Raw genomic sequence first — 14,160 nt, 5'->3', positions numbered from 1 at the left:
ATGATACAGAGTACCAAGATTTCAGCTAAAATTTTTCTTTAAAAAAGACTGCTTAATAATGCTCTGCTCTAAATCTTTACTGGAGGATGTAAAAACTACCTGTGGTCTGTATTATACACTGCTATTTTAAGTTTAACAAAGTTTTACAGAAATATTGTACACAAAAACTCGTTCTATCTCATTATAACAGAATTACATCTACATTTCAAACTTATAAATTCATGTTTCTACTCATAAGGATATGTTGCTTCCACACTTCTGTATTTTCTATTTTAGAAACTAATTCCCAACCACACATTGGTCCAATCTATGGACCTAAAATAATATCCTTGGCAATTTAATTCTTCTACATTCTCATTCACTAACTTCTATGTACTTCTGGTTCTATCACTTTCCTATCTTTTTTCTTTTTTTGGGGGGGTGGGGGAGCGCTGGTACTAGACTGATTTCAGGGCTTGGCCTTTTCCACTCATGACTGATGCTCTGCCATGCCTCTACTTCCAGCTTTTTGATAGCTAATTGGAGTTAAGAGTCTTAGGGCATTCCTGCCAGAGTTGAGTTGACTTAGAACCTTTATTCTCAGACCTCAGTCTCCTGTGCAGGTTGACAGTGATTTACGCCTTCATTATTTCTGTTATTTTTTGAAGGGGAGAGTGGTACTCACATTTGCTAGGCAGGCACTCTACTACATGTACTATGTCTCCAGCCCCTTTCTGCACTCATTTTTTTAGGTAGAGTCACACTTTATGCCAATATCACCTGATTTGTGATCCTTGTACTTGTGCTTCCTTGTTATTGGAGATGACCAATTGTGTGACACTGCACCCAGGCTAATTGAGACGGAGAATTTGTTTTGCTTGGGTTGGCCTGGAATCACAATTCCCAGTTCTATGCTTCTTAAGTACATAGGATTATAAACTTAAGCTTATAGCCACTGCACTGGGCACCTAAATTACTTAACAGGACTACTATTCAAGCTTCCTAAACTTCTACCTGTGACCTCACTCTTCTGCATTATTTTCTTCAAAGCTTTCAGAATAATTTTTTGATTGTCATGCCAATTCTGTGTTCATAATCTTTCAGTGGCTTCTCATAGTATACATTCAACAAAATCCTTTGTGTTCCTCCTCCTTTTTCAGTTTCATTTAACAAGACTTTCTCCTAATTACATTTCCATTAAAACTCTACTTAAGAGTTTTAAATTCTTCAAATTGCATTTCTATTCCAACACTTTTTTTTGACTTGCCCAAAGTCCTGAGGCTTGAATTCTGGGCCTGGTCATTGTCCCTGAGCTCTTTTGCTCAAGGCTATCACTCTACCACTTAAGCCACAGAACCAGCTTCTGGCTTGTTCTGTGATTTAACTGGAGATAAGTTTCACAAACTTTCTTGCCCAGGCCAGCTTTGAGCCATAATCCTCAGACCTTAACCTCTTTGAGTAGCGAGGGTTAAAGGCATGAGCCACTGATGCCCAGAATAACACTTCTAATATTTTATTATATACAATATAATTATCTTACCTATACAAGGTAATAATCTCAAGAGCAGAAACTACCACAATTTTTCCTTTTTCAATAGCTGATTTTGTATATGCTTTTTCAGTAAGTTTTTATAGGTCCAAAAAGGTATACAATTATCACATATGATAACAGCTTTGGAGAACCAGCAAAATTATTTCCTTCCTAACCATAATTGCTATTGTAATTCATGTAAATATTGTAATACCTGACAAATCAATTTTATCTTTTGATACTTACATTTTCCATATCTTTCCAGAGTTCTTCACATTCTTTAATAAGTTCTTCTTCAGAATCTATAACAAATTCTGTACCTGTAGTACTATCTGGATCTAGATCTTGCTCAACCACAGACATATCCTTGGTGATTTTTCTTAGCCTTAAAGGAAAAACTAAAATAAAAAGTATTCATTTAAGATTTATTTATTGATATGATACATATGGATGAGGATGTTTCTGATACAGTATACAAGGTATTTGTTTGCTGAGTATCATGTGCATTAATAGCAGGATTGTAGTCACTATGCAAAGAAATGAATTATAAATACAAATTAACAATAGTAAAGGTCGTGGAGATTCCTAAGCATTTCACTGTTTATAACTTATAGTGTCACCTCCAAGCTCCAAATTCTACATTGTTAAAAAAAAATTTTTTTAAGACTAAGGAGAAAGATCTTTCAAGAATAAAAAAAGGTGGTCACAAAAAAAGAGAATTATTTATTGAACACATTACCTGTCAGATTCTCATCTAGGTAAAATACAGCAAAGATCAACATAGACAAAAATCCTTCATTCTAAAGGAAAATATTAATATAGTATTCCTGGATTTTAATAAGTGAGTATAGACATTATGTACATTTATCCAGACAACAGAAAAGAACTAATGTCTGATCTTACAACTCCAAAATGAGGTATATATCCAAAGGACAGAACATTGGTATGTTGAGTAGATAACTGTACTCTCTCATGTTTACTGCAGCTCTAAATACAGTAGTCTAGATATGGATAATGCTTATAAACAGATGAATAAACGGAATGTTTCAACATAAGAATGAAATGCTGTTATTTGCAGCAATATGTAAAAACAAATAACACATTATCACCTATATGTGAAAGCTAAAAAAAAAAACTCATAGAAATAAATACAGCAACCAAGACCAATTTCCTTAATGTATAATGAATGCCTGTAAGACCAACCAACCACCATTTAAAATTTAAAAAAAAACAAAAAAACCTAAGAAAGTGATTCCCATCAAAGGAACCATCAATTACTTTAGGAGGAAAGGCTATAATAATCCTTCAACCAGACTTTTATAATACAAGCAATTTTTTGTGTCTGAATTTTACTTTACAATAATCAACAAAAACAACCCAACAAAAGTGGGTTCGGGCTGGGAAGGTGGCTCGGTGGTAGAGCACTTGCCTTGCATGCATGAGGCCCTGGGTTTGATTCCTCAGCACCACATAAGCAAAAAGAAAAAAGCCGGAAATGGCAGTGTGGCTCAAGTGGTAGAGTGCTAGCCTTGAGCTGAAGAGCTGAGGGACAGCGCCCAGACCCAGAGTTCAGGCCCCTCGACCAGACCAAAAAAAAAAAAAAAAAAATGGGTAATGGCCATAAATGGAGAATTCAAAGAAAAATTTACTTTTAAATACACAAAAAATAACTAAGCACCTGTATTTTACAAAAATGCAAATTAACAAGTTTTAGTATTTATTCAGACTACAACAATATAAAATTTGATAAGAACAATATAGTCAAGCATATGGAAGGAGACCCAACTACTCACAGAATAAGCAACAGTATTGGAGATTGAACTCAAGTCTTAACCATATTCTACCACGTAAGCCACGCTTCTAGTTCCTTTTTGTGTTAATAACTTTTAAGGTAAGGGCTAACTTTTTATCAGGCTGTCTTGGGCTCCAGTCTTTCTACTTGTGCTTCCCCATGTGGATGGGGATGGCAGGCACTCACCAAGGCACCCAGCAGCCATTGTGCTTCCCCTATAGCTAGAGTAACAAGCATGTATCACCTCACCCAGCCACTTGTTATGATGGAATGATTTAAACTTTTTATCCCCGAGTTTGCCTCAAATTTCAATCCTCCATCTTTGCATCCTAAGTAGCTATAGAGTCTGGAGCTACTCTGTCTAGCTTGGTCTTTCTCTCCTCTGACCACTCCTCCCTCCCCATTTTGGCCAGTGTGCCAGCTCTTGCCCTGTTTTTCTGACACAGAAATTCTTCTTCTAGGAATAATCCTACAGACATGCTTATAACTATATACAAGTATGCCAATTTATGACATTACCTGAAAAAAAAACTTTACAGATATGAACTCTACACCAAACTGTCTAGGTTATCCCAACTTTGATACTGAACAACTATGGTATCTTAGACAAGCATTAGCATACAAATAAACAAAAATATTTACTTCTGAGTCAATTTCTTATCTGTGAAATAAAAATCCCATAGGGTTATGAGAATTGAATGAGCTAGTATATATGAAGTCTGATCTGTATCTAGCAAATAATTATATCACTGTTAGCGATGAACATCATCAATAATCTGAATGTAGCTAGACCATATAAGTAACTGATGTCATATCTGAAAATCTTTACATAAAATATGTTCTTTACCTAACTATAATAAAGCCAAGAACTTGTAATTTACAATTATAAAATATTTTATTCTATAATAAATTATATAAATATTTGCTTTAAATACACCTTAACTCATAAGTGTGAACTGATCTTTTTCCGTACGGTAGGAAATTGATGAGTAAAATTATTTTATCATTATGCAAAAATATAAAACTGTATGCCTATGACGCAGCATTCATATACAAATAAGAACATTAACATTTATTCTTTCCACACTGGAGCACACAAGTCAATTGTCTGCCACCTGCAAAATTACTGTCAGAAGAATCAGAAAATGATGATGTGCTGATCTCAGACTTCCAGTATCCAGACCTTTCAGAAGTAAATTTGTTTACTTCAAAACACATACACCAGGGCTGGGAAGGTGGCTCAGTGGTAGAGTGCTTGACTTGCATGCATAAGGCCCTGGGTTCGATTCCTTAGGACTATATAAACAGAAAAAGCTGAAGTGGTGCTGTGGCTCAAGTGGTAGAGTGCTAGCCTTGAGCTCAAGAGCTGAGGGTCAGCACCCAGGCCCAGAGGTCAGGCCCCATGACCGCCCCCCCCCCAAAAAACAAACCCCATACACCTAAACACATTTAGGAGTTTACCTTTATCCTTTTCTCACATTTTATATCTTTAAATCTATCTTCCTAAGAAAAAATAATACAGGTCAACTTTAGAAATCCTCAAGTTAAGATTAGAATACATAATCACTTGAAGAACATCACTATGTTTAGGAATATTATGACATACCAACTTACATGCACACTTTTCACCAGGAAACTATTAATATTCATTAGTGTTAATAACATTAACATTAAACATTAAAGTTTTTATGTAACCTAAGCTATATTCACTTATTAAAAATGGTTCCTCATATGAACCATTAATCACAGCATAACTAACAATGTGTAGTTGAAAAAGTGTCTGCCCTTGTGAAGCTAAAATTCTTATAAAGAGACAGAAACTGAACCGTGAAATTATTTCAGCCAGCTAGAGGTGCTTTGTGGTAAGTTATACAACATAGACAAGTATCTTGAGAATTCAGAATAGTGAAGGTTAGAGAAACTTACTTGGAAGAATAAGGCCAGTAGGTAATAAATATTAGTAAATGTTTATTAGATCCCTACACTACGACCCTTAGCACTGTCTCTTTACTATTACCAGGTTTGTCACAAAGACCAGACACTGGAAGTATAAGCTATACTGATGTAGAGATGTTTTCAAGGCATAAAAACAAAAAACAGGATATAAGAATGGGTAAGGCAAGCCGGGCGCTGGTGACTCACGCCTGTAATCCTAGCTACTCAGGAGGCTGAGATCTGAGGATCGCGGTTCAAAGCCAGCCTGGGCAGGAGAGACTGTAAGACTCCTATCTCCAATAAACCACCAGAAAACCGGAAGTGGCGCTGTAGCTCAAGTCGTAAGAGCGCTCGCCTTGAGCTGAAGAGCTGAGGGACAGCGCCTAGGCCCAGAGTTCAAGCCCCACGACCAACAAAAAAAAAAAAAAGAATGGGTAAGGCAAACATGATATACAAAAGTTATTTGACTAAAGCAGTCAGACAAGACATGAGGACAGGTCAGGAGCTTCTTAAAAAAGAAAATTGACTACCAAAGCCTAAGTAAACAAGACAGTTTTTCCTGGTTTGAAAGAGGCAATCACAGGCTCTTGAATACAAAGTTTCAACTGCTTTTTCTCTTTTTCTGAAAGAAAAGAAGATGTCAATTTGGGAGAAGCTAGGTTTTGAACTCTACCTCGCAGGCACTAGAGGCACGCTCACACCCCCTTCCCGGGCAGCCCTTACCAGTTTTGGCTATTTTTTCAGGTACTATCTGGCCTCGTTTGTCCAGCTAGCCTCAACCCCCATCTTCCTACCTGCACCTCTGGCATAGCAAGAATCACAGCCATAACCACCACCAGTATGGATGGCTAACTTTGTGCCTGAACTGGCCTCAGGGCAGGGCTCGGGATCTGCACCTTCCAAGGAAGGAAGGTCGTTTGGGCAGATGGCATTCTAGAAGCCCCGGCTCACTCCCCAGCACCAGGGAGAGGGGCGGGCCTCCAGTCCTCCGGCCAGCTGGGGGGAAAGGCCGCTTGCTATCACAGCGGGGAACTTGGGGGGGGGGGCGCCTGGCCTCGGGCTCAAGCTGGTTTTCTCTCCCAGAAACCCCTAAGGGGCGATAGTTGGCCTCCTCCTTCGGAAAGAAGAATAAAGGAGGTCGGAAGAGAAGAGTTCCTCAGAGCCCGAAGGGAACCCGCCGGCCACTGGGCTCCCACCAGCCCCGCCCCCTGCACCCGCGGCGTTCCAGGGCCCAAGAGGCCGTTCGGTATCCCCAGCTAGGGTCCCACAGCCCCGGCAGAAGCTCCGGACCCTCCAGACTGCCTGCCCCCCGCGGAAAAGCTTCCAACGGTTCTGGCGTTCTCCCCAACACCGTATCTCACCCGCACACCGCCGCGAGCGGAACGTTCTGGGCGACTCGGCCGCTTGCTGCTCGGTTTTAACGGCTTTTCGGCGGTGGGTCACGGGACTCCGGCGCGCGCTGTTCGCTGATTGGCTCTTCCCCACGACCAATCCAGAGGCTCACTTCGGAGATGACGCCAAAGGCCTGAGCCGATCATCTGGAACCCGTCGCCCGAACCGTGGGTCGCGCCTTTCCTGACGAGTCAGACATGGCGGCGGAAAGCGGCAGCGATCCCCCAACCAGGCGGAGAAGGCGCCGGGACCCAGAAGATCCAGAAAAATCCGAACCGAGCGAGAGAGAGTTGGCGGTGGTCGTAGCGGGAGCCCAAGAGAATGACGAGGAGAACGAAGAGCGCTGGGTCGGGCCTCTACCTGTGGAGGCCACACTGGCCAAGAAGAGGAAAGGTAGCGCCGACGGACGCGGGGAGCGGCTCGGACGCGGCGCCTGCTGGCGGGAGGGTGGATTTCAAGCCCGCGCGCCACCGGGGCGGGGTCGGAGGGCGGGGAGGGGGGGGAGGATGGGAAAGGGTTCCTGTCCTCCGGACAGAAAATCGTCATCTAACTGGCCACTCGATGCTAGACCGTCCTCCCCGGTTGTGATTTGCGCTTAGTACCCGCTTCCTTTTGAGAGTGTGTGGCACTGTTAACCACTGGGTTACTATAACACGCTGAAACCACCACTTACCCGTACGTAACGTACGGGGCGGGGCGCCTCCCTCTCCTTTGGTCCTTGTAGCGGCTGAGATTGAAATTTCTAAGGTAGCCAGTGTCAGAGAGTAGTACTTTGGTTCTCTTGAAAGGCTTTCAGAACGAGTGGTGTTACTGTGTTTGGCTCACGGAAGGAAAGCGATGCAAATTTAAAATCAGTTAGGAAAGGATTTAAAACTCTTTACTCCATGAGTTTTCAAGATGTTGGGAAAGTGACTTAAGCCTTTTGGGTCACAAATGTTTTCATCCAAACCTGAGGTCTGTGGTTTCCAGATCAAAATTCCTGAGACATGAGCTGAAGTATTTTGCCACTTAATGTGGAGTAAAATATTTTTAAGGGGGAAAAAAGGTAAGTTTTCTTGTTTCTCTTGTTTTTCTGTAAAATGTTCTTTAGTGAAACATTTAAGACCGTTAAAATATGATCTTTCTAAAGCTCAAATATGACCTTATCATCCTTCCCCTAATTAATACTCTTCAGTGATTTTTATTTTCAAAGCAAAGCTCAAACTCCCTAGCTGATGATCTGATGTCTACCTCCCCAGTACATCTCTCATTAGCCTTATCTCCCAATCCTTTGTTTTGTGTTCCAGCCATACTAAGCAACTTGAGAATGGGCCATGTGCTCTTTCTTCTAAAATATTACTTATCTTTACCTAGAATAATTTATTTTTCCACTGGATTGAATTCCACTTAACCCTTAGCCTTTATGTCACCTCATCTGAGAAGCATGTGACTTCCCCAGTCTTGGCTGAGTTTCAGAAACACATTTATCCTAACTCTGAGGTAAGGTTTATGACACTGAGTATATGTGAAGGCAGGTAGCCTTTATATTTTTGTGGATTCAAATTGACAAAGCCGATTTTTTTTTTTTAGAAATTTCACCCATATATTATCTTTTTTTTTTAAACTTTCTGATCCTCCTGTTGGATGTTTCCATATCAACCTTTTCCTTTGTGGCACTTGCTACTGTTTATAATTGTATATTCATTGGCTTTCTCATTGAAAGTTTAAAGACTAAACATGTAAGGACAGGAATCATTCCTGTTTTGCTCCAGTGCGTAAATATCTCTATGAGAACTATAGTGCTTATGCTGTTGCTTAATTATCTTACTGCATTGAAGTATTTTGACATGCATTTTTGTACTAAAAGAAATGAAAATGGGAAAATCCAAAAATAAATGCTATTAGGAAGTAAGTATAAACAATATTTTTGGGGGGGTGGGGGGGTCCGGTAGCGGGGCCTGAACTCTGGGCCTGGGTGCTGTCCCTCAGCTCTTCAGCTCCAGGCTAGCACTCTACCACTTGAGCCACAGCGCCACTTCTAGCTTTTTTTGTTTTTGCTTATGTGGTGCTGAGGAATTGAACCCAGGGCCTCATGCATGCAAAGCAAGCGCTCTACCACTGAGCCACCTTCCCAGCCCCTAAACAATATTCTTAATAAGGTGCTTTCGGGTTTTTAAGTCAGTCAACAGTATATTCTGCTTGAAGAAGAAAAACTAGAAACAAGAATTTTTCTTTTTTAGTAGTGGTGATAGTTGTACTAGGATTTGAATTCAGGATCTCAGGCTTGCTAAGTTGGTTCAGTACCACTGAGCCATGCCTCTGGTCCTTTTTCATTGGTTATTTTTAGAATAGGATCTCAACTTTCTGCATGTTCGTATCTGAGCTGTAATCACCTACTTTAGGCTTCTTGCCTTTGCTAGGATCACAATATCCAGTTTCCAACAGTAAGTCTGGAGGACTTTTCTTCCCAACTGGCCTAGAACCCCTATCCTCCAAGCCTCACTGTCACACATCTTGTAATGACAGGCACTAGCCATTGTACCCAGCTATGGTTTGAGAAAGGTTCTTTTATGCCTGGGCTAGTCTTCAACTATAATACTCCTGTTTTCACCTAACATAAAATTCATGGAAGAATTCTTTTTAAATAGTGTCAAAATTTGTATCTAGGGCTAGGATTTTGGCTTATTGGTAGAGCACTTGCCTAGCACGTGTAAGGCACTGGGGTCAATCCTAGTACCACAAAAGAAAAGGATAAGGGGAGGGACAAAATTTGGTGTAAAAGAGTAGGTATTTAATAGGCTTTCTAGAAATAGGGCTATTCATTCAAACATGGCCTTTGAGTATTAGACTTGTATATACACTTTCACAAGACATGATAGGTAAATGTATGACTCTACATCCACATCCACAGATAGTCATTGACCTCTTAAATCAGCACTAGTTCCTAGGATCTACATTGTTTAGGAACATGGTCATGCTATTTTCATGAACTTTCTAATGTTTTGAAAACTATATTAAGCCAAAACCACTCAGTTCTTAAATCTTTGAAACAGCTAAGCATGTATATTATAGTACCTAGGGAAGCTGTCATAACTGACTGGTTAGTTTTCTGACAACAGATACTGACAACAGATACTGAATAAATCCTTATATGTGTATATTGAGAGAAAGTAAAACCTACAGTAAAATGTAAACTAGAATTTAGAATATTCTAAATACAAAATGTACAATTATTTGTTTATTGAAATAAGTGTTTTTTTTTTATTCTCCTCAGTTCTTGAGTTTGAAAGAGTCTACCTTGATAATCTCCCCAGTGCATCCATGTATGAGCGCAGTTACATGCATAGAGATGTTATCACCCATGTGGTGTGCACCAAGTAAGTCTATGATATTTTTTCTCAATTTTTTAGAAAAACTTATGTTCTATATGTTCTTTCTTATATAATAAATTCTCTAGAAGAAATCCTCTGATATGTGTGTACATACATATACATGTATATATATATGTGTGTGTGTGTGTGTGTGTATGTGTGTGTTATGATAAAATGCCAAGAGAGAGATGAGGCAGCTCATAACTGAGCTATCCAAAAAAGAGGGACTATTACTTAAGATAGTAAAAGAAGGGGGACTATTACTTAAGATGGTAATAATTGTTGATGTCTTTGACACCAATAAATAGTGGGAACTAAGACATTTTGGAACTATCCAAGATTTTCAGAATGGCTGTGAAGGTCATTTGGAGAAAGGAAATAATAGCAGTAATACTTAGTGCTTCTTGATCTCAACTATGTGTATAAGTACTGTGCTAAGGTTTTTTTCATAAATTGCTCAATTTCACAAATTTCCAATTTGGAACAATTGTGTTAAACAGTATATCATCTTCATATTATAGATGATGAAACTGAAGTTTAGGAGAAAAAGGTTAAGGGCTAAATCCCAGAGGATTTCTGTTCTTTATATGGATTTTGAACTTGTGAGAAGAGAATAACTTTTTTTTTTTAAGGAACACCCTGGCTATGGTGAGATGAATGAATTTAAATGGAGCAAGTATAGGTAGAGAACAGAAATCTGTATGAGATGTGGTAGATTAGAGGATGTTGAATATGGAAAATAGGTGGATTACTATGTTTGGATGGATTACTATGTTTTTCTCTTGAACACAAATTGCATTTCAGATATTAGTGTTTCTCTTTTCATATTTTATATATAAGATGCTTATCAAATAAGAGCATCTTGCCTAATCCAAACTTGCCAATGTAGAAAGCAGCTTATAGTTGCTAGCATTGATAGTACTCTCATAAATTTTATTCTTTTTTAAAACTAGAGATGTAGTTATGTAATCTGAAAGCCACTCACTATCTTTGGACCTGGGGCATTTTAAAACTATTTTCTGACTTATAAAACAGTGATTAAAAAAAATACCCATGTAATAGTTGTTGTAAAGGTCAATTAAGTTAATATGTGTATTTTACATAAAGTAAATTTCAATAAATGGTTTCTCTTTTTATATACCTTATAGAAGAAACTGTTCTACCCAAAATCTTTTTGGCCCTTAAATAACCAAAATACCTTGGCTAAGGTACAAATGTTTTTTTAATATGAGCATTCTGTATCAACTTCTGAAGAGTAGTAGACCTTTCCGTAAAAGACTTCATGTAGAAAATATTTAGCCGTAAAAATGTTGCAGCCTTGCAGGTCCTTGTAGCCCTTGCCTGTAATCCCAACTACAAAGGCAGCAAAGATGAGTTGATGGTGGTTCCAGGTAAGCCCAGACAAAAATAGTTAACCAGATCTCTATCTCAAAAAACCTGACTGGCCACATATGCTTATAATCTCAGCTATGCAGGAAGCAGAGGTAGGAAGATAGAGGTCCAAGAACAGCCTGACAGAACAAGACCCTATCTGAGAAACAACTAAAGCAAAAAGGACTGGAGGTATGACTCAACTGGTAGAGTGCTTGTCCCAAGGCCTAAGTACAAACCCTAGTACTACCAAAAAAGGGAAAAAGAAACCCTAAAGTCTTGGTCTTACCTGCTCAGGAGAGCAGAAATAAGAGACTAGAAGTTTGAAGCTAGTCTGGTAAAAATTAGTAAGATCATATTCCCTGCCCCGCCCCCCCCTCCCCCCCCCCCCCCCCGCAAAAAAAAAAAAAAAATGTGTGTGTGGAACACAACCATAATTCCCAGCTAGCCAGGAAACAGGGCTGAGAGTGTGACTTATGGTAGAGGATTTGAAAGCTTGATGTCCTGAGTTCACATCTCAGCACTGCCTTAAGAAAGTTACACTTATTTCAGTGTTGAATTCTGAGCCAAATCCAGGATTAAAGTGGATTGCAGTGTTTTATATGTATTCCAACAAGGGTCTGCACAAGGGAATATTTTTTAAAAAGCCAACAACCAAAAAAGAAAACCAGGTGTAGTTGTACTAGCCTGTAATCATATCATTATAGAGGGTCTGAAAATGGAGGTTTTTGAATTTGAGGCCAGAATTAGCTATATAGAGAGGGCCTAGCTCAAAAAAACAAAAGGAGAAAAGGGAATAATAACAACAAAAATAAGGCTGTTTTTAAGTCAGGATTGTTAGTGGACATTTGCTTTTGAATCTACAGAGTGATTCAAGCATCTATCATAGAAATTAACTTCAAATTTTTTCATCTGTGCAGGACAGATTTTATTATTACTGCCAGTCATGATGGTCATGTGAAGTTCTGGAAAAAAATAGAAGAGGGAATCGAATTTGTTAAGCATTTTCGTAGCCACCTTGGTAAGAACATTACATTTTCTCCCCTTTGGTATCTCTCTTTGAAATACTGCTGATTAAAGTTTCCTTCAAAATCATACTTTATGGGGCTGGGAGGGTGGCTCAGTGGTAGAGTGCTTGCCTTGCTTGTATGAGGCCCTGGGTTCAATTCCTCAGCACCACATAAGCAGAAAAAGCAGAAGTGGCACTGTGGCTCAAGTGGTATAACGCTAGCCTTGAGCTGAAGAGCTGAGGGACAGCACCCAGGCCCAGAGTTCAGGCCCAGTCCCCATGACAGACCGAAAAAAAAAAAATCCTTTTATTTTCTTTGAATCATGCATGGTTATTTCATTGGTATTTACTAGAGTATTTTATTTAAATAGGAGTTATTGAGAGTATAGCAGTTAGCTCTGAGGGAGCATTGTTCTGTTCTGTGGGTGACGATAAAGCAATGAAGGTCTTTGATGTAGTGAACTTTGACATGATCAACATGCTGAAGCTTGGGTGAGTCTTTAAAGTATTCTTTTAACCTAAATAAATAATTTTTTAAGTTAAATTTCACCATTTCGTAATATATTAACACTCTTAAAAAAATGGGCTTTGGGGTTCTGCTTAGGAAAATTAAGTTAATCCTTGTGATGTTGTTTGGAGGCTGATACTCAGGTTTTTAATCATTAATCACAGAAATTTCTAAGCAGCATCATAACAGATTGTATTCAACTAATACCTCATAGTACATTATTGAAGATCCATTGTCTTAAGTAGTGCTAATTCGGAACTAACTTCTTTGCTATACTGTACTTGACAATGCAGAATTGAATTCTTATAAGGGTTTTCAGAATTTGTTGATTTTTAAGCTTTTAGGATATACTCAGTATGTGATTAGACATTACAGTAGTAAAAGTGATATATTCATATATATTTCAGTGAATGTCATCCTGAGAATCATAACATTGTCAGAAAGCTTTGGAACTTGGCTTACTCTGCTTCTGAATGGGGTTGGAGGTGTGACTCGGTTGATAGGCACTAACCAGTGAGTGAAAGCCTCAGGTACCAAGTTTGAGTCCTGCTCTGAGTTCAGTCCTTAGACTGAACATTGTCTTAAACAGAAATTTTTTCAGTATTCTGGAGGCTAGGAAAATCTAAGGTCCAGGTTCCTGCAAAAAAATCCTGCCAGCCTTTTCATTGTATTTTCTTTTTTTTCTTTTTTTCTTTTTTTTTTTTTGTCGGTCGTGGGGCTTGAACTCTGGGCCTGGGCGCTGTCCCTCAGCTCTCCAGCTCAAGGCGAGCGCTCTACCACTTGAGCTACAGCGCCACTTCCTGTTTTCTGGTGGTTTATTGGAGATAGGAGTCTCACGGTCTTTCCTGCCCGGGCTGGCTTTGAACCTCAGATCTCAGCCTCCTGAGTAGCTAGGATTACAGGCGTGAGCCACCAGCGCCCGGCTTCATTGTATTTTCTTGACTTAGTTTGAATAAACAGGAAAGCTCCCTCTCTTTTAATAAGGTCACAGGCTTTTTAGATTAAGGATTTACCCTTATGACATCATTTTAACCTAATTACCCATGAAGGAGTACTATATCCAAGAAACCTATTATATTGTGGACTGCATTGAATACATATTTCAAATCTAACTTTGAATCAGATTTTATGAACCACTAAAACCAACAAAGTCTCTCATTTACGATAACTTTTTTTAATCACAGAGTTGATTAACTTGATATCCTGTATTTCTACAAGATTGTTTCCTCTATACATTTGCTATTGTGAAAAAGCCAGGAATGTGGCTTCGTGGTAGAGTGCTTGGTTTTTTTT

At 39.1% G+C, this 14,160-nt stretch overlaps 2 protein-coding genes across 4 annotated transcripts in view; one reads left to right on the top strand and one right to left on the bottom strand.

Moving 5' to 3' along the window:
- Positions 1-6,840, bottom strand: part of LOC138833026 (centromere protein K-like) — a 23,395-nt gene extending 16,555 nt beyond the window's left edge. The window contains exons 1-2 of the mRNA XM_070031385.1: positions 6,599-6,840; positions 1,757-1,908 (exon numbers count right to left, since the gene is read on the bottom strand). Of these exons, the coding sequence (XP_069887486.1) occupies positions 1,757-1,873 (117 nt within the window). The 5' untranslated portion in view covers positions 1,874-1,908; positions 6,599-6,840. The remainder of the gene's footprint in view (positions 1-1,756; positions 1,909-6,598) is intronic.
- Positions 6,795-14,160, top strand: part of LOC138833025 (peptidylprolyl isomerase domain and WD repeat-containing protein 1) — a 20,703-nt gene continuing 13,337 nt past the window's right edge. Inside the window, exons 1-5 of one of the 3 annotated variants that reach the window (XM_070031384.1) lie at positions 6,858-7,055; positions 7,398-7,404; positions 9,883-9,985; positions 12,271-12,371; positions 12,731-12,851. In XM_070031384.1, coding sequence (XP_069887485.1) covers positions 6,951-7,055; positions 7,398-7,404; positions 9,883-9,985; positions 12,271-12,371; positions 12,731-12,851 — 437 coding nt within the window. In that variant the 5' untranslated portion in view covers positions 6,858-6,950. Of the gene's footprint in view, positions 7,056-7,191; positions 7,675-9,882; positions 9,986-12,270; positions 12,372-12,730; positions 12,852-14,160 lie in introns of those variants that run through there. The other 2 variants (XM_070031382.1, XM_070031383.1) reach the window with 2 other exon arrangements.

Source organism: Dipodomys merriami, unplaced genomic scaffold (genome assembly GCF_024711535.1).
Source record: "Dipodomys merriami isolate MVZ:Mamm:240054 unplaced genomic scaffold, mDipMer1.0.p SCAF_20, whole genome shotgun sequence".
NCBI lineage: Eukaryota > Metazoa > Chordata > Mammalia > Rodentia > Heteromyidae > Dipodomys > Dipodomys merriami.
Note: the sequence above shows the minus strand (reverse complement) of the source record. Positions and strands in the feature narration are given on the sequence as shown.